Source organism: Microplitis demolitor, chromosome 9 (genome assembly GCF_026212275.2).
Source record: "Microplitis demolitor isolate Queensland-Clemson2020A chromosome 9, iyMicDemo2.1a, whole genome shotgun sequence".
NCBI classification, from domain to species: Eukaryota; Metazoa; Arthropoda; class Insecta; order Hymenoptera; family Braconidae; genus Microplitis; species Microplitis demolitor.
Window position 1 is genome coordinate 8464118 of NC_068553.1, and position 25288 is coordinate 8489405.

At 32.3% G+C, this 25288-nt stretch overlaps 1 protein-coding gene across 3 annotated transcripts in view; it reads left to right on the top strand.

Annotated features, from left to right (window-relative positions):
- Window positions 1-25288, top strand: part of LOC103576305 (protein kinase C and casein kinase substrate in neurons protein 2) — a 160070-nt gene that overhangs the window by 49093 nt on the left and 85689 nt on the right. For all 3 annotated transcript variants that reach the window (XM_053742103.1, XM_053742104.1, XM_014440621.2), the window contains exon 3: window positions 5725-5913. In XM_053742103.1, the coding sequence (XP_053598078.1) occupies window positions 5725-5913 (189 nt within the window). The remainder of the gene's footprint in view (window positions 1-5724; window positions 5914-25288) is intronic.

Below are 25288 nucleotides of genomic sequence, written 5' to 3' on the forward strand. Positions count from 1 at the left end.
AATTAATGAGTGTAGAGACGTGTGAGCAGCGTGTGCTGCCATTTGTTGCCCACCGACCTGATGTGAGACTGCCACGATATTTAAATATCGTGACAATATTATGTCCTGTGACGAATAAAAATATTGTTATATTTTTCAATATGCGTATTTTTCCGACATCCCAACCACCAACCAGTCTTGGCATGCATTTATTTAATTATTACTACAACAATTTGCGATGAGTATTAATCTCATCAGTAAAGGGACACTAGTGGATTATCGTAGGAATCTTGGCTAATCATTATTTTATTTATTAGTTGAGTTATTAAAGATAGAAGTTATGCGCTTAGGTATATATTAGCGAGAGAAGGGTGAAGCGAAAGAGTTAGGTTCCTTGATTGACTTCTGATGGTTAGTTAGTTAGTATATCGGTTTTTGTCTAAGCTCGAATTCTATTTTTCTTTTACTAGTCAATTATAATTTACTCTTATTGTTATATATAGGTGGCTATGAATTTAATAATTCTCCGTAGGATGTTAAGAAATTGTTATTATGCTTATCTGCTCCGTCATCGTATGTTACGGTTGTCCGATGTTAGGTAGTAAGTTAATTGTTATCTTGTTTATTTCTTGATAAATACGTTGGAATATTGCGTCTCAAGTTATTAATATTTATTTTACAAATAAGGTTTTTGGGTTGTGGTGCAATAGCTACTGTTGCGTATTAAGCGTTATTTATGATTTTATTTACTGTCAATGGTGTCAATTATAGATTTCATTACTCGTTTTTTGTTAATAATTATCAGTTTGTTTTATAGTTTAATTAAAATTTTAAATAAATTTCGATATCATTAGGGCTAGTAGATAGTAGAACGAAATCCGGAGGGACCAAATGACTTAAAAGTATAGGCAACGATGCATAGATGTAAAGGTTATCGTGGTGGTGGTACTTGACTTTATAAAGAAAAAACGGAGGAGCATCGCACGGCATTATTTAAAAGTAGTACTGTTTGGGTTGCAAGCATTAGGGAGCTTATCATGGTTTAATTGATTGCTCAATTTATTAGTTAGTTATTCTTTCTTCATAAGTAATAAAAAGGAAATTTACGGTATTCTTTGTTTACATCAACAAGTTCTAACCACTTATCTGACCTTCGATATGTTTAATTTTTAATTTTATAAAAATTTCGTTTTATTTATTGAATTATACGTAATTTTCGTATTTTCGCATGTTACGCAGTAACACCAGTCCGTTTTTACAAAATGGACAAAAATTATAACAAATCAGGGAAGAGATCACCAGACAAAATCTTGAGCGGAAATGTATGCACCAAGTGGAATGACAACCAAATAAATATAATGAATAAAAGTAATAAGAAATAATCAGGACTAAAATATATTCAGGAAATAAACAAACAAATGTTGGCTATCACTGGATTTCTTTTACGATATTATTTAATTCAAATAAATTTATAAGTATTAAATTCAACAAACTATTACAATATCAAATATGATTTACTATACATTAATTCTCTATCATAAAGTTTATCAAATAAAATCATATACTCATTATAGCGAAATAATAATAATAATAATAATAGTAATAAAAATTATCATAAAAATAATAACTAATTAAATTATCCATTGGGGAACTCAAATAACAAATTACAAATTTTTTACTCAACATAAATTGTACATAAATAAAAATATTAATCTTTTCTTTATTTTATATTATTTACTCTGGGGAGAGAAAGACACGGGTACTCAATATATTTTGGGGCAACACTGGGTTGCATGTCATCAAATTATAAAAAGAATTTCACCTAATGAAATAATATGTTACATACTATTGCAAGACAAGAAACTAAATACGCTATCCTTGTCTAATTCAATAAGGAATTTATTTGACGCGTCTAAGCACGTATGCATCAACTTCTGGGACGTACGTCGAATATATTTAACTTATTATTACAATAATAACTCAGGTTCAATTATTAATCAACTAAATATCAACTCTACTGAGGGTCCAGTGATAGTCGAAGCAACAAATGATAATGCATTGACCTTATCAATTTATTATTTATACGCATAACATTCAAATGTCTTAACTAGCATTATGTTTTTGTTATATAATATAGTTTCATACAAATAATTCAATATTATGAGAGTAGCTGTTCTATCGGTTCTGTCACAAAATAACCGACTACAAAATAACATTTAACGAAATGATCGACAACAAAATGCGACAAAATATGCGCATCAAAATGACCTTAATAGAATAAATTTGCACAAACTAATCTATCATATAAAAATCATAAGATAAACTCAATTTATTAGGTGTACAAAAAAGTTCTACCCGTTTTTCAAAGATGGAGTTATCTAACAGCTATTTATAGGTTAGCTATGAATACGTATATGTACATGCACAGCTGTTTGTACTCTTTAAATTCATCAAACTTTTAATATATTAATCTTCGATATATATATTTTTTTATTAAGTTAAAAATGGAAGTAAGTAATGAGCATATCCGCCATTGTCTTTTATATGAATTTCATCAAGGAAAAAGTACTGCTGAAGCTCAAAGAATAATCTGTGCAACTTATGGTGACAGTGTTATTGATGACAGTACTTGTCGAAGATGGTTTCGGAAATTCACAAACGGAGATTTTAATTTAAATGATAAACCACGCTCTGGAAGACCTTCAACAATCAGTGACGAGAAATTGGAAGAATTACTGAATCAAGATTCTGCACAAACACAACAAGAACTTGCGAAAAAGTTAAACGTTACTCAACAAGCTATTTCTGAAAGATTACATGCTTTAGGTAAGATTCAAAAAGAAGGAAAATGGGTACCTCATGAATTAACTCCAGAACAACGAGAGAGACGAGTTGACACCTGCCTGTCGTTGCTTTCACGACATAAAAAAAAAAAGTTTTTTGTGGAAACTTGTAACAGGGGACGAAAAGTGGGTTTACTATGAGAATCCTAAACGTCGAAAACATTGGGTAGACCCAGGACAACCAACGACATCAACACCAAAACGTAATGTTTTTGGGAAAAAAATATTGCTTTGTATTTGGTGGGATGAGTGGGGCGTGCTATATTATGAGTTACTCAAACCAGGAGAAACCGTTACTGGAGAACGCTACAGTTGTCAATTACAAAAATTAGCAGATGAAATCAACAGTAAAAGACGATTTGCGGGACAAAAACCTCGACCTGTGATACTGCAGCATGATAACGCCAGGCCTCATAGAAGTTCAATCGTCCACCACACTATAAATGATTTACAGTGGGAAGTTTTACCGCACCCGGCGTATTCACCAGACCTTGCACCGTGTGATTTTCACCTATTCCGTTCATTGCAAAATTACTTGGCTGACAAACACTTACAAAATGAAAACGAAATGCAAAAAACAATAGATGATTTCATTTCGACAAAAGATCAAGCCTTTTATCGCCGTGGGATCCATCAGTTGCCTGAGCGTTGGCAAAGGGTAGTAGATGCTGATGGTGGTTATTTTGATTAAAATTTGTATTTTATTTAAAATTTTTAAATATATTTTTTTTTGACAAAAAACGGATAGAACTTTTTTGTACACCTAATATATACAATTTATAGTAAATTTATATATTGAAATGATTTATAGTAAATTTATATATTGAAATGATTTTATGAACAAAAATGTTATGTTCTGTTGAAGTGAAATCGATTTTAATTTAGTAGTTTTTTTTTGTACTATTTGTGATTGAAATTCTTATTCTAATTGAAATCACAACAATGTCTTTTTTTTAATTTCTCTTATTTAATGAATAAAATGAATTTTATAAAAATCGTAAAATGAAACGAAATTTACTACAAATTTATAAAATAAAACCAATGTTATGGAACAAAAGTATGCTTGTTGTAACTCAATTAGATTAAAAATTTTTTTACTTCCCGCTTCGAAAATCGATGATTTTCAAAAATTTCGGGAAGTTATTATTTTCACCCGGATTTTCGAAAATCGAGTTTTCATCAGATGTCGACATTTTAAGGTCTTAGGAAGCTATTCTGACTATTTTCAGAATGACGTCCGAGTGTATGTATGTAAGTATGTATGTGTGTGTGCGTGTATGTGTACGTCTGTTTGTGTGTAAATGGTCTATAACTTTTTAACTAATGAATCGATTTGGATGTTTAAGACGACATTCGAAAGAGCTTGTTGGCCATCAACTTTCCTGAAAATTTCAGATCATTTAATCGAGTAGACTCGAAAACATTGGCGAATTACGAAAAAAAATAAATTTTTTTTTTAGTTTTTTATTGATTTCTCAGAAACAAATTGAACGATTAACGCCAAAATCTATTGAGCTCTAAAATTTAATAAAACGTGCCTAATGCCATCTCAAACGTCAAAATCGGTTAATTAGTTCAAAAGATATCAGCGTTGAAAAGTTAAAAAAATAACATTCTATGTTATTTTTTCCAGATAAGTCGAAATGTACTGTACTAAAATGTGTCTAAAATCTTACAAACTTTTCCTCTTTATCGTCTTTTTTGATTATTGTATAATTATATATTATATATTAATATGTATAATTATGGTCCAACCGACGCCCAGATTTTTTTTTTACTAATGGCACTAATTTATTTGTGCGTATGATTATAAAAATTAAAAAACATAACACTTTTCAATCGGAATTTGCTTTTTTGTCACAAATTTTGGGTGTGTGGTATTGAAGATAGATCAACACATACGTCTGGAATCGATTGTGCCTTTTTTCACGGATTTTGAGTGTTTATTATCATAAAAATAGGCCAAGATACATGCTTGAAACGGTACGGTACCCTTTTCTGAAAAATGGTCAATGTTTTTGCACATAAAATATACTTTTGTGAATAAAGTTGAGGTGTGTGTTGTTAAAGATAGATCAAAACATGCGCTTAAAATCGTACTGTGCCTTTTTTTCACGATTTTAGGTGTGTAATATTTTGAAAATAGGTTAGCACAGATGTTTTGAATGGTACGGTACATGTTTATCAGGAATTATTGATATTTTTTCACGTGAAATATACTTGTTTGAATAAAAGTTGGGTATTGTGTCGCAGTTATTTTATAGTTGATGATTTTGTCGTAGTTATTTTATAGCGGTTATTTTGTCGCGGTTATTCTGCCACGGTTATTTTATCCTCGGTTATTTGGTCGTGTCACCATATTATCGATCTAAAATATAATCAATTAGATTTCAGATCAGTAATTAGGTGATTAGATATAACGTTAGAATTGTTGATTAATTTTAAAATGTCGTTAGCATTAAAGACTAAACAACTGCGTTGAATGCTGCATCAGATACCTAAATCAGTTAATTAATTCAAAATATGTCGATGACGAAAAATTTAGAAAATAATAATTAACCTTATTTTCTGAATTATTTTCGGTTTTCTTAATTTTCGTTGATAAAAGCAAGGCATATTTTTTTTTTGAGCTCAGTTTAAACATTTATGCACAATACTGTTTTCGAGTTCAAAGGGCTCGAAAACTGTGGGAAATTTTGGGGCTGGCCCGCAGGGTCAACCGTTCTCCAGATTTTTTATTAAATAATATAAGAAAAATTTATAGGTAAATTAAATGTGTTTAACTATCAGAGGAATCATGGAAATTTATTCATTATATAAAGAAATTATATCTAATGAAATAGTAAATGAATAGTTCCGTATATTTGCAATAAGTAATTGGTATTTTTTTGGTGTTTTATAGTCGATGATGACTCTGAAGGAACGCAAAGAAATGGAGGATGCTTTCAAAAAAGCTCAAAAACCTTGGTCAAAGTTACTGCAAAAAGTCGAAAAAGCGAAACTGGATTATCATAATAGTTGCAAAACGGAACGGACGGCAGCTAATCAAGAACGTAATGCATCGGCAGACAGTTCGTTATCGCCTGATCAGGTATCTATAAATTTATATTCAGTGCGATACTTTTTTTTTAGTTGAGGAGGATAGTACTGTTCTTCACAGCAGTGAAGTAAGCTTCATTTTAATTTATTTAAGACCATTATTAATTTCGATTTTTTTCTTTTTTTTTTGTTTTAATGGTCGCAGTGTACATCCTTTGCAACAACGATTAACTCTTTTGCCTTTAATCGCAATGGCTACACCTTTCCTATTCCCTGCATCTATCGTGTGGCTGTGGCCCTGCTCGTGCCTACTGTACCGTATCAAGACGTGATACCCTACACCCTACTTTTGCGGTGGAAGTGTAGCAACAAGGGTAAACTACAGAGCGAACCCATTGTCAGTATAGTCGGAACTGGAAAAGTTCCAGTGATCGGTAAAATCCCCATTCAACCCACGCCTAGCGCACAGAGACCTCCGCTCAGGATTCAATGAGCTTGAAAGTTGTATCTGACTAGAATTTTTCTTCAGGATCTGACAAGGATCTTATCAGGTTAACCTTATTTCAAGTAAGGTCCAGATCAGGATATTCTGACGAGGAACTGATATGGATGTAACGCTTCAGACCCATGAGGTCCTTATCAGGATTACTTTATCAGGTCCTTACTAAGACATCGGCTCAGCACGGCGGATCGGGGAACGGTCAGGCACTTAAGATTACAATAAAATAATTCATCAGAATTAAACACAAATAATCGGTCGTATATTAAACAGAAAATCAATTGATCGTTATCACAAAAAAAAATCGGTCCGTCGGTTGACCCTGTGGGCTAGCCTCAAAACTTCCCGCCCATTTCGAGCTCTTTGAGCTCGAAAAATTGTTGTGGATACAATTTCGAGCTCAAGGAGCTCGAAAATACTTTTGTATGCCTTTGTTTTCGAAAAATAACGTTTTTTAACATTTTTTCTACAACGATATCTCTCGAACGGATAAACCGATTAAGACGTTTAAGATGGCAATCGACGCGTTTTATTGATTTTTACAACTGATCAGATTTTGAAATTGATTCATCTAGTCGTTTTTGAGAAATTTCCAAAATACTAAAAAAAATTTTTTTTTTTCAATTCTTTCGTTAACGGTTTCTCTTGAACGAATGAACCGATTTTGATTGTTGAGGCGGCATTCGACGCGGCTTACAAAGTTTCAGAGATGATTAAATTTTTGAACCAATCCATCGAGCAAATTAAAAGTTATTCAAAAAAAACATTTTTAAAAAAAGTTTATTTTTTTAATATCTCTGAACGAGCTTTACCGATCAAGCTCAATTTTATTTAGCTTAAAGATATTCACAAGCCGCGTCGAATGACACCTTGACGATCGAATTCGGTTCATCTGTTCAAAAGTTAGAGATATTTACATACGTATGTACGTATGTACGCACATACATACATACACTCGGACACCATCTTGAATTTAGTCAGAATAGCTTCCTAGAACCTCAAAACGTCAACATCTGTTGGAATTTCGATTTTCATAAATCGGGGTGAAACCAATAACTTCCCGAATTTTTGAAAATTTGCAATTTTCTTAGCGGAAAGTTAAAAATCAGTTACAAAATGAAATATAGCTTACCGCGATCGACTTGACTCGATATAAACAAAAAAAAAAAAAAAAAAAAAAACAAATCGCTCGTAGAAATCGTACTTGTTCAACACACACAGTACGTACGCTACCCAAAAAAAAAAAAAAAATAGTCGTTGACGAAAAGAAAAAAGAAAGTTATTTTATTGTCCGGAGACACACATACAGCGTAAGTATTAATGAAATACTTGACAAGTGACGTCAGAGTATTCTTACATGGCGAAGCTACAAGACTGCCGATGCGACTGAGAAACAGATAATCCGTAATTCTCAGAATTGCTCGAATGAAATAAAATAAAATATAAAATACACTACTGAAAAAAATTAAAGGATCAAAAAAAATTCCAAATTTTTGGGTGATTATCAACAGGCCGTAACTTCGAGAGAAATGGTCGTACAAAGAAGAAAAAAAAGGAAATTGTAGCTCCAAGTGTCTCCTTTTTGGATTAGAACTTCAAAAATTTTGAGCGTCAGCGGTTTTTGAGTAATCGTAGAAAAACCAGCGACAAAAAAAATTTCAAATTTTTTTTACTTTTATTTTTAGTCTACGGGGAGGGAAAATTTTTTTTTGCTTAACCACTATAAGGATCGGATACTTTCATTATTCAGCTTTAATTTCATTTTTTATAGACCTTGATAAGTTCACTTGTCGCCGAGATATCGGTCTTCAAATGCAAAAGGATCCTTTTGTGTTTGATTATCGATATCTCAGCAACCAATGATCACACAGAAAGTTAATGGTGGGTATCAAAAACTTAAATAAATCCTCTTGAATGATTAGCCATTGTTTTTTCGAAAAAACATTTTTTCCTTTCGTCACATAAATTTGAAAATGCAACAAAAAAAGGGCTTTTGGTGGTTTTTTGGATAATCAAGCGCTGGATCGAAAATATTGTGGATATCAATAATGTTGAGTGTGCATTTTACAGTTCAATATGCCCACAAAAACCCTACAAAGAGCCAGATTAATCCAACCAGCCTTTTTTTTGTTTCACTCGATCGAATTTTTGAAAAAATTAAAGGATTACGGTTTTTGCTCTAAAAAGTTCGTAATCTTTAACAAAATGAAAAAAAAATTTTTTCCGAGCTTCATCCACATTTTCATCCTAGACAGTGCTGAAACTTTCAAAAAATAAAAAAATTTGAAAAAAAAAAAAAATTGTTTTTAAAATTTTTTTTTTTTTGTAAACAACTTTGAGAAATTTAAGAGGCCAACGCCCAACCATTTTTAAAACGTTTCCTTCGCTGCATTCCCTAGTCTTTTTTTTCTTCCTTGTACGACCATTTCTCTCGAAGTTACGGCCTGTTGATAATCACCCAAAAATTTGGAATTTTTTTTGATCCTTTAATTTTTTCCAGTAATATTTAATATTACTAATATTATTAATGTAATATTTTATTTCGGTAACACGTTGAATTTCACGAACATACAATTATTATACGTAACTAATTATTTAATTAATAATCATGACGCGAACGCGTTTCACTTGTTCAATAATAATTTCACTCGTACACTTTAGTCAGTTCGCGCTGATGCTTCGGCTTGTTCACGAAGGCGGTTTATTGTTCACTCGAAATTTATTTCTCGCGATTAATTGTTTGTTTTTCTAACCCGGATTGGTCTTCACGGCGTAAATCGAATTGTTCAAAAGTTGGAATCGGAATTGTTCTTTTGGTCGGGCTCGAATTGTTCAAATACCACAAACCCAGCCGCTCAGTACGGCGTCTATCCCGGATCTCTCGTTTCAATGCATGCGTTCGATCGATTGCTCGGTCGACGTCGGAATCGTGATCATAGATGTCCCCAAAAATTGTTCGATGGGTAACATTTTATTACATTCAATTAATTTAAAACCACGAGGTGATGTCGAATTTTTTATCATGTTACAATATATATATATATATATATATATATATATATATATATATATATATATATATATATATATATATATATATATATAGCGACCCAATAGTAATTAAATAAATGATAGAAAAATTGTAAAAAAATAATAGATAATTACATACAAATAATAAATAAGATTATAACGTTCTCCTTTATTTTACGCGTCCCACGGCGGAGTGTGATTGGCGCTCAATAGCCGTTATGGCTTTCCGTTGGTGAAAATAACTGAAAATAAAATAATAACAACCAAAAGTCCCACTTGGAGATATCCCGAATCTCCCTGTATACACAGCTCTGCTCAGGCTGGGTTAGATATCCTAGTTGGGCGCCAGTTCGTGTGCCCCACGAACAAAATTAACTCAAAATAAATACAACGGAGAAAAATGAAAATGAAAATAAAAATAAATGACAGGGTAACAGTTTCAGATTTTAGGAAAAGGAAAGCAAGAAAAAGATAGCAGTAGTGTAAATAAATAAAATTTAAAGTAATACCGGGTTGATGACCATTTGTTTCAAATATATTTTAAATTATAAATTAAGTAATGGTATTGCATAACCAAATAAACAATATCAAAGATAAAATAATAATAGTTCACATACAAAAAAAAACACGGTATGCGTATACACATTAAGAAAATGATAATACAGAATAAACAATAAATATATTATCCACAAAATCGTTTACCGCATGTACATAATACTATCACTCGCCCGTGATATTCAAAAACTACTACTATAATCTTAAGATAATCTTCAAATATTTTAAGTTAATATTTCGTACAATTAGTCCACTGATGGATGCTATGCACCATTCACAAAATAATAATCGCAAAAGAATAATATAATAATAATACTCAGAATTAGTAATAATTACGTAAAATAATATCTAGAAACTCTTGTATCACTCACACGTGATAATAAAAATAATAACGCAGAAAATAATTATAGCAGTAATACTTCACATTAATAACAAATGATAATGGTAAATGGTAAAATAGTACTGAATATTTTCACTGATTGTATTCGTATTTACTGAGTATAATAGTCACGCATTCCATCATATGCTTATGACCAATTATTAATACTCAGAATTCACTATCTCTCTTACTCTTATGCTATAGACAAATGATCACCAACTCTGGAACCAAATTACACGCCAATGTATTAGCCAAAAAAGTACTTACAGTTTACGTATTATTCAACTCCCTTGGTTGCACGCTAATACGGTAAATGTATTTTCCTTTATGCGGTTTACCAAAATACTCAAATAATGTCAATGGGTTTATATTATCTACTCAAAATACCAAATGGCGACAAATTTATAATTATCTTAATGTAACAGAGCACACACGCTACTCTTACAGAGACTTTCCCACGTCTGACCATGGCAGCACGTGAATCTCATGCTGACACCTAGGCCGACGCCATTTTGTCGTATATCTCACTTTGACCAATGGAGATATACAACTGTCGCATGTTATTTCTTTACAGTACCACCAACGTACTACATAACTTTGGTCGTGTAATTTATCAAGTTCCCGACGCTGAACGACCAGTTACCTCGTTCATAATTACCTATTAATATGATTTACCGATAAATCAACCAATGATTCATTCATAAACTAGTAAATTTCTGTAAAATCTCCTGATTCAAATACAATTTATGCCTAACAAATCAATAAAGTAGTATTAACGCCATAATTAAAACAAAATCTTATAAATAAACAAAATAATCATAATAAAAATGTATGAAGAGACGTGTGAGCAGCGTGTGCCGCCATCTGTTGCCCACCGACCTGATGCGAGACTGCCGCGATATCTAAATATCGTGACAAGATTAGGAAAAATAAGATGAACCAGTAGAAAAAGATCCAGAGGAAAATAAATATTAAATTTTTTCCGACAGCTGTTGGTTTCCGACTATTTAATAATATACACAATAGTAAAAATAATAATTTTACACAATATTTAGTTTTGTTTAAATTAATAACAATTATATCTGGTGATTGCCAAAAATACAATTAAAATCGTTATAAATTTCAACCGCTGGGGTAGTTTTTATCGCACAATAATCGCAGTATCAAAACAAATTATATAAACCCAATAATCCAAAAATAAATATAAATTTCTTATTTAATAATATTGATTTTTGATATTAAATAAAAGAAACAATTATTTCATTTTAAATTTTCCCAAATTAATAAATAATAACAATATTTTTATTTCATATTATCTATCAGCACTTGTGAGAGAGAGAAAGATACGGAATTTTTCCTCACTCACACTCAAAATAATAAATTTTTCTCTCTTTGAAATAATTATTAATAAAAATTCAATAATAATTTTGACCGCTGGGGTATATCAATAAATCAAAACAAGAAAATAAAATCACTTAGTTATTTCAAGTAAAAAATAAAGATAAATAATAATAAATAATATCTTACAGATATTTTAAGTAGATATTTTTGAATATATATAAAAAAAAAAGGGATCTCCAATGACATTTAATTAAAATTATTTCTCTTAACTATCATCTAACATTCAGTTGGCGATTATAAATAAATTACTTTTTCTCGCCACGGTGACCAACAACTACCGGGGGAGGTTATCACATGAAAATATGTACAGCGAAAGAAATCCAAAGTACTTACTCATAAATTTCCAAATCAGCAAAATAATATCAAAGAAAATAAAAATTGATTCACCCGGTGAATTATAACGACAGCAATAACTTTAATTACTAATAATCCACAACTTATCAGCAATCTTAACTCTTTTTTATACTAAGACAGCGTCCGTACTCAATACAAGTCCGTATCTTTCTGAGTTAATTACTCTCTCCTCCATCTGTTGGTCGTCGCCCACGTGGCGCGCTCATCGCCCTTATTTATTATTATGATTATTTTTCCTATCCCTGGACCTAGTTTAAAACTAAAAATATAAATTATAAAGATAATTTCGCGATACCTAAATGAAACATTGATAATTATTTGAATGTATGAACTATTTATTTATATCAGATGCATATTTTGGTTTCCTGCGTTTTGATCCCCGGACAAAATATCCCCGACAAAATATCCCCAGACAAAATATCCCCAGATAAAATATCCCCAGATAAAATATCCCTAGACAAAATATCTCAATGACAAAATATCTCAATGACAAAATATCACTATGCAATAATCAATATTTTTTCAATTCATATTCTGATTAAAAAATATTAAATACTTAAAAATTCTCAGGTACCCAGAGAGGAAAGTACCACGGGCCCGGGTTGGCCCAGATGGCCCAACTTTGTAGAACCTTGGGCCAGGCTTGTAAGCTAGTCTTGGTCCAGTTCTGGTGAAAGTCTGGAATGATAATCTCGGGCCAAGCCTAGTTGCCAGCCCTGGCCCATGCTTGGTTACCAAACCTACTTATTAAACGCCTAAGGCTAGATTACCCAGTCTTGGCCAAACTCTGGCTTGCCATTGGGTGGCCTAGACAAGAGAACCCAATCTTGTCCCAAGCCTGAGTTACCATTGGATAGCCAAGGTTAGGTTACCCAGCCTTGGCCCAAGTCTGGCTGGCCATTGGATGGCCAAGACAGGGGAACCCAGTCTTGGTCCAAGCCCGAGTAATCATTGTGACGGCCAGGACTGAGTGCCCGAACTTGAGCCAAGTATGGGCCAATACACCCTTGCGAAAGCTAGGTTCCCACGTGCTGGGCCAAGTAGGGGCCCGTCGTTCAACTCTGGCAGCTCCTGCATGGGTAGTTTACATAATGAAAATCGAATCAACAATTTATTACAAGTACATAATATCATGATATTTTTATTATATTACGTAACATCAACATTATAAAAATATTTTTTTATTATTACGGTCATCAAAATTTATACTTTCGAATTTATTCGAAAATAGACCGACACATGCTTGTTATCGTGATGTGCCCTTATATCATGAATTTTCTCTGATTTTATTCGAAAATAGACCAACACATACGCTTGTTATCGTGTTGTGTCCTTTTTTCATGGATGTTTTGTATGTTTATAAGAAAATAAATCCATTCTACATGAATGTATGGAAAATACATATATATATTTATGAGTTTTTTTAAGAACATCTATGTGCAAATTACTAGGAGCGTAAAAAATTAATTAATGATCAAGAGGATATTTTATCAAAAGTTCACCTTGTCTTCGTAATATTTTGTCTGAGGATATTTTGTCCGGGGATCAAAACGCCTGCTACCGCATATTTTATCTTGTAAAATAAATTAAATAATAATTATTTTTAATCATGAAATTGATGCCAGGAATACAGCCTGGGTATTGATTTTTCCCCTACCCGGCGGTCAATATTTTTCCCAAAACATCAAATGACATCCATAATCGGATGAAAAGTTTAATAAAAATAATATGTTAAACAAATGTTGGGGCATAATGTCAAGCTGGATTATGCATCCCAACTGTTTCAAAATCATAAACGAAAACTTATAACTAACAAAAATCAATTGTTCGTATTTTTAAATTATAAATAAAATTATATCACACACGTGCTCATACGCTGCGCGCCTGTGCTAGCACTGTGAACGGACTGCTGTCTCCATCGGCGAAATGGCGGAATGCCCGCGTAACGACTCAAATTTAAACGTATAATTTAAATATTTAACTTACAACTAATCAAAATTAAATAATTTTGAATCGTTACGTGACACCTGTTTGCGAAATAAAAAAAAATTATTATTTTTTTAATCACCCTTATATATATTAGGGTGTGCCATTTTGAGACGATTTTTTTTTTTCAACAAAAAAACAGACTGAAAACTCGCAGGAAGGTGAGAAAAGAAGCCTGTTAAAAGCAGAGCTCTTAATATTAATATTTAGAGGTGCCTATTTCTAATTTTCCATTTCCCATTTAAATAACATGGGAAAAACAATATTTTATTTTTTTATTTTTCTAACTTGGCATTCGCATTTCATATAAATAAGTCCATTGCTAATCTTATAGGGAATTTAACGCTCTAAAGAAAGGCCTCTTATCATTTTTTGATAAATCCATCCATTCGAAAGTTATTAGAGCTGGAATTCAAATCTACAATAAATTTCCAGATCTTTCTACTTTTCCAGCCAAACTATCAGACTTATCAAAAAATGTCATAGCATCTTTTTTATAGACAATTTTATTTCCTACAGATTATTTTTCATAAAGTTTTTCGATATTCCGCATTGTTCACAAGTTATTTGCATTTCAATGTCAAGCTCTTAAAAAAATAGATTACTGATTGATTGTAAGAGTTTGACATTGACATACAAATAACTTGTAAACAATGTGGAATATCGAAAAACTTTATTCGTAATTATTAGTAAGGAATAAAATTATCTACAAAAATGTTCTTACGACATTTTTTGATAAGACTGATACTATCGCCGGAAAAGTAAAAAATTCTCAAAATTTACTATAAATTTGACTTGAAGCTAAAATAACTTTTGAACAGTGGGATTTATCAAAAAATGATAAGAGACTTTTTTTGTAGAGCGTTCGATTTCCCACAACACCATTTATTGGGCATAAAAATCCGTCGATTGGTTTGTGAGCTAGAAAATTCTAAACAAAAAATTTTTTTTTCCCGTGTTATTTAAATGGAAAATAGAAAAATGGATTGAGGCAAACCTTAATATCACTATTAACAGCCCGGATTGGTACCAAAATTTTTATTTTTAGTCATACTTTCAATTTTTGGACACCAAAAAAAAAAAAATTCCGTTGTTTTTTTTTTGAAACACCCTAATATATATATATATATATATATATATATATATATATATATATATATATATATATATATATATATTATAACGAAAATCTAAGCATACGTTAAGACGCTAAATTTTGCGCTACAACTTTGTTCTCTGCCTTTAGCCTCCAGTCTTAATACTAACAGGGCGCCAGGTAATTTTTATCACTGAAATCACCAAACCAGTAAATCTTAATAATTAGATAAATTTTTGATCTGTGGAACTATCTCAAAACTACGCATGAATACAACTGGATAATTTTTGATCTGTGGATTTATCATCAAAAACCACGCATAAAAAAAAAACTAAAACTAAAATGCTCAGAACTTATAAGCAAAAATAAAAACAGAGACTGGAAAGCTAGAAACAGAATTACGGTATGCCATAGTGTCACTCAGTGTGTAGGTTTATGGAGAGAGGGAGTGGTCTGGGTTACATCATTCCAAATTCATATAGATTATTAGTGAATTTGCAATTTTTATTTAACAACAATAGTCTAAAATCTCTATTTAACAATTAGCAAAATACTGTAGCACTGTACAAATAATTTTACTTTATAACAAAATACTGACTCTAATAATAATAAAGTTTAATATTAATAAAAAGTAGATTGACATCTGAATGAAGCGTAACAATACGTCTCAAATAAATTAATTAATTACTCGATCTAAACAATAACCTAATAATATTCGGTAACTCAGACAATAAATTATAAAATCAAGACTCTAGAACATTTTTTTTAACAAACTAGTAAAACTAACGTATATGGGTCTCATATTGACGTCAATTAGTTGACAATTCGTTCAATAACGAAATATATTTCTTATAATTATTTTATAAAACAATATTAGCAATAAATCGTGAACATGACTCTAAACCGTAACAACATTTCCATAATTTTCTCAGTTCTTAAATATTTTCTTTAGTTAGAACAGCATAATATCTCAAGACTCTGACTCGAACTCAATTTATTATTAATAATTATAATAATTATATCATACCTGATTACTGATGAATAAAATATTGAGTAACGTCTTACACTGTTTTAAATAATAATTCTGTAACAGTAATCTTAATCTGTAGCTTTCCGCAATGCCATGATACTGTAACTCCATAACTGGACACGTCTGCTTGCTTCGAGCGACCAGAGCTGAATGCTCGTCCGTACTCTTCGAAGGGAGACCTTCGACTTTTTTTTTTTTCAATCATCCAAATTTCAAAACCTCAAACTAAATCTTATCATTATCAGTAACTGACCTCTATAGTCTAAATCCATAAATCAATTCTCAAACTCTACTATATCGGTAACTGGAGGCTCAAGTCCTCACCAAACGTACTCTCTAAACTTGACTTTGAGTATAAATATCCTTAGTAGTTGCTCTCCTGGAATAAACTTCAGCTGGTATCGTAAAACTTAAAACTAAGTGACCTAGGACTTCCTTAGCGGTATAAGTGGTCATAGCTTGTCCTCTGAGGTCTGTCAGATAAAATAATTAAAAATGACCAAACGGCTTCCACAACAGCAACGGTCAAAAAATTATTGTTGAGGCATGCCAAACCAAAACTCAAAAACTGATCCCAATCTACATCCATCGAATTCCATGTATACTGGAGCGCTAGCATTTCAGCTAGACTTCTGCAATCCACCAAGAAGTCTCATAGGGATAGAACTAGGTTCTATCATCAGATCATACCGGGTGACTAATTCAAGTCCCGCTCCACGGTAATACTGACTTCTCCACATACTCAAAACTCCAAAACTATAAACTTAAGCTCAAACTTTATCATTATCTCAAACTTTAAACTCAACCCTTATTCCATAATAAATTTCCATTATTCTGATTCTAAATCTTTACTATAATTTTTCTTAACAAAACCGATAACTGTAGCTAAGCGTTACTCCATATTAAATTCTTAAACTATAACTTAAATCAAAAATCTGCATCAAAATCGTTAATACCTGTACACTAAATTCTAAGTATTGAGTTACCATGCTCGTAAATACAATAAAATTAGTTGGTGCTTGTGACGTTCACTTTGATTTGACCCCTATACGAAAAATAACGTCACAATATATATATATATATATATATATATATATATATATATATATATATATATATATATATATATATATATATAACAATGATAATGGTAATGATAAATGATTTGCCTGCCAAGATGATGTAATCAACACTTTCAAATACCGTGCTAAAGTGCTCCAGATGCAGCTACTCGACACATTTTGGGGGTTGTAAGCAACATTCAGAGACGCTAATGCAGCTCTTGTCAGCATGTCCTGTGCTGGCGAGAAATGCGTACACCCAGCGTCATAATGATGCTCTGCAAGTACTTTACTACCATCTTAGACATACGTACAGTATCGATAAAACACCAGTGCTACCTTCTCTACCAGAAGATATTCCGCAAGTTGTTGAGAATGACCGTTGCCGTATTCATTAGAACGTCCCATTCGCAACAACACGGAAAATCGACCACAATAAATCTGATATTGTGCTCTTCGATAAAACCGCTCGTAACATTTATGTTGTTGAGTTTTCAGCTCCAGCTGAATCTAACATTACGGTTAAAGAAGAGCACAAACACCAGATATATCAGGATCTCTAGTTTAAAATTGGCAAACTTCACCCAGGCTACCGTGTCAAACTTTTCGTACTCATTGTTGGCGTCCTAGGAGGGATGAAACAGTCTTTCGTGTCTGCATTCGCCAAACTACCAACTTGTTCAGCACAAGTTGAGTTTTTGGCATCGCGGATGCAGAAATCTGTTATCCTCGGATCCCTCCGTTTACTTAGGCAACGAAATTTGGCCTGCTGTGCATGCTGATCATCTTGTTGATAAAGCATCGCAGCAGTAACGATTTGGCGCTCAGATGAGGCTCTCGGTAGAGTCAGACCACCGGGGATAACCTCCTGAGTATTTAACAGAAAAAAAATGAATAATAATAATAATAATACATTTTCCTAATATTTAAGTTTTTTTTTTGTTTTTATACTCGCTGTCTATTCTCTACATATTTTGAAGAGAAAAAAACTAAAACTTTACCAAACATTGATTGCTTCCTAAAATTGAAATGAATTTGTTTTCAGCAAGCAGCCCGAGGTTCTGATAACGTACGTTTATTTCATTTATAAGATATCATTCAGCATTAAGTTCTATGAAAGCGCATGTTTTAAGCAAGTTTTTTTATTACACTAGTAGATTTTATTGAAAAACCGAACGAATTTTACGCGTTTTAGATGTAGAAAAATTGGATAATGTGCATGGCTCCGTAGAACTTTAATATCTATTTTTAATACTGACTTACCGAATATTTATCTTGTATGTATTCATACTAAGCACGGAGCATGTTATTAGACATTTTTTCACTAATTCTACATTATTTTTATTTAAAAAACATCATTATCGGACGATTTAAAAAACATACGAAGAAACGACTGTTAATACAAAATTTCAAGTGTTCACTCTAGTTTCGGTGTTCACAATTGGTCTTTCTATCCTATTATTAATTTTATTTACAAAGTTCGCAGGAAAGTGGACAATAGAATGTAAATCACAATACTAATTGTTAATTATTTGCGACGTTTCGGTCATATATTTGACCTTCATCAGGCATCTAAATTTTAATTACAAACACATGTTAAAAAAGGTTATGATAACCAATAAGATGTTTACTTGTAAAACATATTTACCTCAACACGCAGTACATAATAAACATCATATATAATACACATTCGATCTTCTTAATATTTAAATTATATTGCAAATTAATACATTTGGTAAAATAATTATTTTGAAATATAAAAGTAACGAATGAGACATGTGATTTAGAATAATATTTATTGCACACTGTCTATGACCAAATAAAACAATTAAATAATATATTACTTAATTATAGATTTATAGTCATTTAAGATATCATTATATAAAATATTCACGTTATTTGTATCAGTTCTTTTGTTCACGGTGTCATTTACTTTTATAAATATCATTTCACTTATATTTCTTTTGAGCCAATTAACTTATTTGTCTAAAATTACTACGTTTCAAAACTAAAATTATGGTAATAGTCAAAGTGATACGATGCTGGAGCCGTTTTATTTTCTTTCAAACAGTGAAGATCTTTACAATCGTTTTTATGTTGTTTAATCCTGTATTCTAAAAATTGTTTAGTTTGTCCTGCATAGCAGAAATTACATGAACGCAGAATTTTATAAACTATGCAAGATTGTTGTTCTTTTTTAACGGATCTTTTAACTTCGTATAAACGCTTCTAATTTTCAGCAGGTTATAAAACGCCAATCTAACATTTGTACCCATGAAACATCTGTTAATGTCATGTGACAATCCCACTATATAAGGAAAACGACAATATTTGATGGTGTTCTTGACTTTATTAGGATTGTTTAAACGATTATCAACTTCTTGTTTGAACTTCTCTAGAATTACATCAATAAAAGACTTATAATAACCATTTTTTGACAGAAATCCTATCCTGTAATCCCGTAATCGTTCCAATCTTTTGTGATCGAGGATGGTTTGAGTCATAATTCAACAGTCTACCAGAACTTATAGGTTTGATGAACCAATCAGTAACAAGGCACCCATCTCTTCTTTCTATCAAAATCTCAAGGAAGGATATACGATTACACCGGCACACAAAAAAAAATTAAGTAGAATGTACATTTGACTGGACCTACCTACAGTTACGTATTTTGGTCCGCTGAATCCGAATTCGAGGTTAGTTTGACCCCTACACCCTCGAAATTTCGAGAAAACTTCGAAAAAACGTAAAAATAATGAAAATCGGCAGTTTTAATGATAAAAAAATTTGTTGGAACTAAACTAAGCGTGATTTTGATGTATTTCGATCCGCTGAATATGAATAAAAACTTTATTGAGACCACGAGCCATTTTAAATGTGAAAAAATTACACAAAACTCTCGAAAATTCCGAAAAAATATAGTTTTCATGATAAAAAAACTTCTTCTGATCCAATTCAGATAAAATTTTATATCTTTTGATGTCTTCAATTCGCATCTTAATTTTTTTAGTCTATTCACCCTCTAAAGCTGGAAAAATTCGAAAAAATTGTAAAAATTACCATTCACAACTGAAAAAAATTGATTGAACATGATTTAATGCCTAAAATAAATACTCTATAACGTAGATACATCAAATAACTTAAAATCTGTAAAAAACACAAGAAATAAAAAGATAGAAAGAAATGATTTTTACGAATTTTAAACTTTCGTTCGTTTGTATCGCACTCTTTTATCCGCAAATGATCTTCGTAGTTGATGGCCGACAAACTCTTTCGATTGCCACCTCAACCATCCAAATCGATTCATTAGTTCAAAAGTTACAAAGAGTTTACACACACACACACACACACACACAACACACACTCGGACATCATTCTGAAAATAGTCAGAATTAAAAATTATTTTTTTCGGAATTTTGGAGGGTTTGTATGATTTTTTTACATTGAAAACGCCTCGTGGTCTCAATGAAGTTTCGATTCATATTCAGCGGATCGAAATAAATGAAAATCACGCTTAGTTTAGTTCCAAAAAATTTTTTTACTATTAAAACTGCCGATTTTCATCATTTTTACGGTTTTTTGAAGTGTTCTCGAAATTTCGAGGGTGTAGGAGTCAAACTGACCTCGAATTCGGATTCAGCGGACCAAAATACGTACCCGTAGGTAGGTCAGGTCAAATGCACATTCTACTTAATTTTTTTTGTGTGCCGGTGTTATCTTTCTCTATTTCTAAAGTAAACTGTATATCATCATCAAAACTGTTGAACAAACCTAAAACATTATCGACCTCATTTTTAGGTACTGCTGCTATCGTATCATCAACATACAATTTAATGAATGGAATCTCCAATGGTAACGAACTTAGTATCTATAATTAAGTAATCTATTGTTTAATTGTTTCATTTGCTTCTTATACAATTCAGCTATGTAGCTAGATCGTCGGATAGTCTCGTCAACAAGTTGAAAATAGTCCAAAATAGAGATACTGCTCTTAAAATTAGGTGTCATGGCTCATTGGATCCGGAATGACGCCTAGAAAAATGTGCCAAAAGTGTGTATTTGTAAAGCAAGCGAATGCGCAAAAGGGATCTGGTTTATGTGATGGAATTTTAACATCTAAAAATTACATCAAAATTAATAATAAATAGTTTAGATATTTATTAACACTTTATACAGTTAAATGTGGTGAAAATTAACATTAGATAGCGAATACGACAAGATAGATAAACGATAGCGAATGCGACAAGTTAAGCGGTTTTAGCACACGTGGTAGTTACTACGACTGCATGATGTTGATAGATGTTGAAAAAAAAAACGAATGTAACGGGACTGTTAAGTCTGGCTCCGTTTGACGGGAGACCGATATCACACCCTTTTGGGCACACTCGCGTTCAATAACCCTATTTGTATATTATGACTTCCACCATATATTATAAGAGCGAAATATAAGCATAAGCTCACATTACTTTCTCATTAGGCATGCAATGCATGTGGGTGCCTTACCAACAGCCACCACGAGTCTGATCTCACATGAACCTAGACAATCCTCCCATCTCAGGAAACAGAGAGACTCTGGTCGAAGTGGGGTTTGGAATGGGTCCCCCATGGTACCAATTCTCTGTATTGATCTACAGATTGCTCATGGTTAGTGATGGGACACAATATCTCCCCATACCCATAAGGGTTCCTCCACTTACATAAACACTAAGATTTCAGACACGCCATTATACACACTTGCCCTCATCCATCACCTAGTGTTCTCTTATCTTCGAGTTTTTGTGGGTGCCATGATGTTTTGAGCCACAAAATGGCGGGGTCGGCCCACTCGGGAGGTTGGCCCACTCGGTATGATAGATTTTGAGACGGCGTTTTCCTCCTTCGTTGCCGCTCGGTGGTGACGTAGCAGCATGGCTGCAGTAACGAATTTTCCCATTGGCTTAAAAGCACGCCAACAGGAAATAGTCAGCCGCCAATTTTTATGATTGGCCGGCTGGAAGCAGGTTCTCATGCCGTTTTGACACGGTCATGAGCAAAAAATAGCATGTGTCGAGCCCAGATAGCGAGTGACCCAGCAGTATTCTGAACTTATAGTCAGTAGCGAGTTCAGCAGCTCCCGGAAATAGCGAAAAAGCACGAAGCTTGTGTAACAGGGTAATTTTCAACCTTGCTAAATTAGGCCCCTTTATTAATTGATCTTAATAAGGGCGCCACTGGAAGATAAGACTCGGCCTTCCAGAACCGGAGATGTTAATTTTAGAAAATTCAGGGTCGTTGAATTTTACAAGAGTGAGGAAGGATGAGGAATTAAAATTATTACACAATATTTCAATTAATATAATTAACAATTTTATTTATCACAAAACAATTTTACCCACCGGGTTTTATTTCACTTATAATTATTTTATCAACTAACGAAGTCTACCGGACTTTATTACATTGATTAATTAGTCCCCTGGACTTTATGAATTAAAATATTTAATTGGCCACTGGCCTGATCCCCTGAATCTATATGAAATTGAGTTCCCTGGACTTATATAATTTTGGCAACCTGCCTGATCTGGATCTATTTAAAACTGAGTCCCCTGGACTTATACAATTTTGGCAACTTGCTTGATCCCTTAGATCTATATTAAAACAAAATCGGCAACTTGCCAGATCCCCTGGATCTAATTATTTCAAAATAATTAACTAAAAATTCTCCTGGAATCATTTTGTATCGCACACACTCACACACACACACGTTTTATTTAATCAATTTACTGTCCACTGGACTTAATTCACACACGCTCACACAATTTAAATTTTCCTAATTACAAATTCCGATTTTAAGAGTTAATTTTACTGACTATTAATTTTTGCTTTGTTTGTAATCATTTACTTTAATTCACAAAAATTTCCCAGTATTTAATATTTTTTCATCAAGTGATAGATTTTACTGACTCGAGCAACTGACGCTATCTCTCTCTACTTCGCTCTCATTCTATCTCTCTCTATTTCGTGTCTTTCTCCGCATTCAATTTTAATTTCTTTTAACAATTTACAGACATCAACTTATTACTCGCAATTTTAATTAATTAAAATCTCAATCTTTTATCACGATTTTCACAGCACTTGATTTTCACTCTTGTAAATTTTATCTTATTAAATTACCGATTAATTTATTATATAACAATGACTTAATAACTATTATAATTTCTGGCCTCCTGCCGAGAAATTTTACTCCTTAATTTACAATTAATGATTAATAAATTCTGGCCTCGCTGCCGAGAATTATTTGACCAAACACGTGGTTAATTATTATTTTATTTCTTTACAATAAATTCTGGCTTCCCCCGCCGAGAATTTGCTCTATTGAAGACGCAAAGTTGTTAACACTTCTGATAACTTTATTCTCGATGTTAATTAATTTAATAATTCTGGCTTACCTGCCGAGAATTAATTTACACACAGCACTTCGATATTAACACTAAACTTTGCACTTATTCACCGTATGATACTATTGGCGTCTATCTATGGCTAAATCTAGCTTTCCTTGGTCTTTCCTTGGTTTCCGGTCTTCTGGATAAGGCTCACGGCAGATGGACGTCCGTTAGGCTTGTCGGCTCGATCGACTCTCCCCGATTTTGCTGCTGTCCTGTTGTTATATATTTTCAGCTTGGCCATTTTCGGCAACTTCCGGAAAATGGCCTCCCCACTTGATTCATTTTGGGACAGAAGTCCGAGCTTCTTCAATTAGCGCACCCGGCAACAAGTCGAAAAACTCTAACGGGTACTTATTTGGGGTTTCGGCTCGAGTAACTGACCAGCCGTGGAAAACCACGATTTTCTTTGATGATAAATTAAATTTTACCCCGTTACACTTTTCATATTGTCTAAGCTCGTGACTAAATACATTCATAATATCAATAGAAATCGCCAAATACAACATTTTGTCAATGATTATGAAATGGAAGTTAATTTTTTTAATTCTCGGTAAGAAAATCGATGATTTTAAAAAAATTTAGGAAGTTATTGTTTTCACCGCGATTTTCGAAAATCAAGTTTTCATCAGATGTCGACGTTTTGAGTTCCTTCCTAGGAAGCTATTCTGACTTTGTGTGTGTGGGTGTGTGTTAAGGTGGCAATAGAAAGAGCTTGTTGGCCATCAACTTTTGTGAAAATTTCACATCATTTGATCAAGTAGACTCGAAGATACACTGGTCACAAAAATTAAAGGATATAAAAAAACTTCTAAATTTTTGGGTGATTTACAACATGCTGTAAGTCGGTGAAAAATAGTCGTAAAGTAAAAATAAAAAAATCAAATTGTAGCCTCAAGTATCTAGTTTCTAGACCCGGACTTTAGATTTTTTTATCCGGTTCCGAAGTAATCCTAAGAAAACCGACGAAAAAAAAAATTTTCGAAATTTTTGCTCGTCTCCCAACAAGTCCATGGGCTTCAATAAATTTTTTTTGATAATCTGACCTCATGACTATTTTAAGAAATCTTATGTCCTTTAATTTGTCGACCTCAAAAAGTCTCGACGACAAATTGGCTTTTTTCGATATCTTTCCTCCTTATCATCTTCGAAATGATTCTGATGTTAAGAAAATTAATTGTGAAGATAATAAGAAAGAAAAATATCGAAAAAATCAATTTTCGTGAAGAAAAAAAAACTTGGAAAAGATTTTTTTTTTTTAATTTTTTTTCAATAATTACTGTTTTTGATTGAAGAAATAAAGCTTGTCACTAAATAAAATTTTTGACACTGGAGAAATTATTGATAACCATAGAATCGCTCATTCTGCGATTTTTGGCAAAATCGATAAATGTAAAGGTTCGGAACACTAAGAAAGAAAAATCGCAGCGCTTTGAAATCTTTAGAATTTTTTCAGGACACTTTGAGGTTGAAAAACTAACGGCATCCTTTGATCATCCGTTATATCCAATGTTATCCTAAGATTTTCGAATATTCTTAAATATACGTATTTTTATCTGTCTTTAATAAACATTATCGCTTCAGAAAAAATTTTTCCATCAAAAGTCACGAATTTCG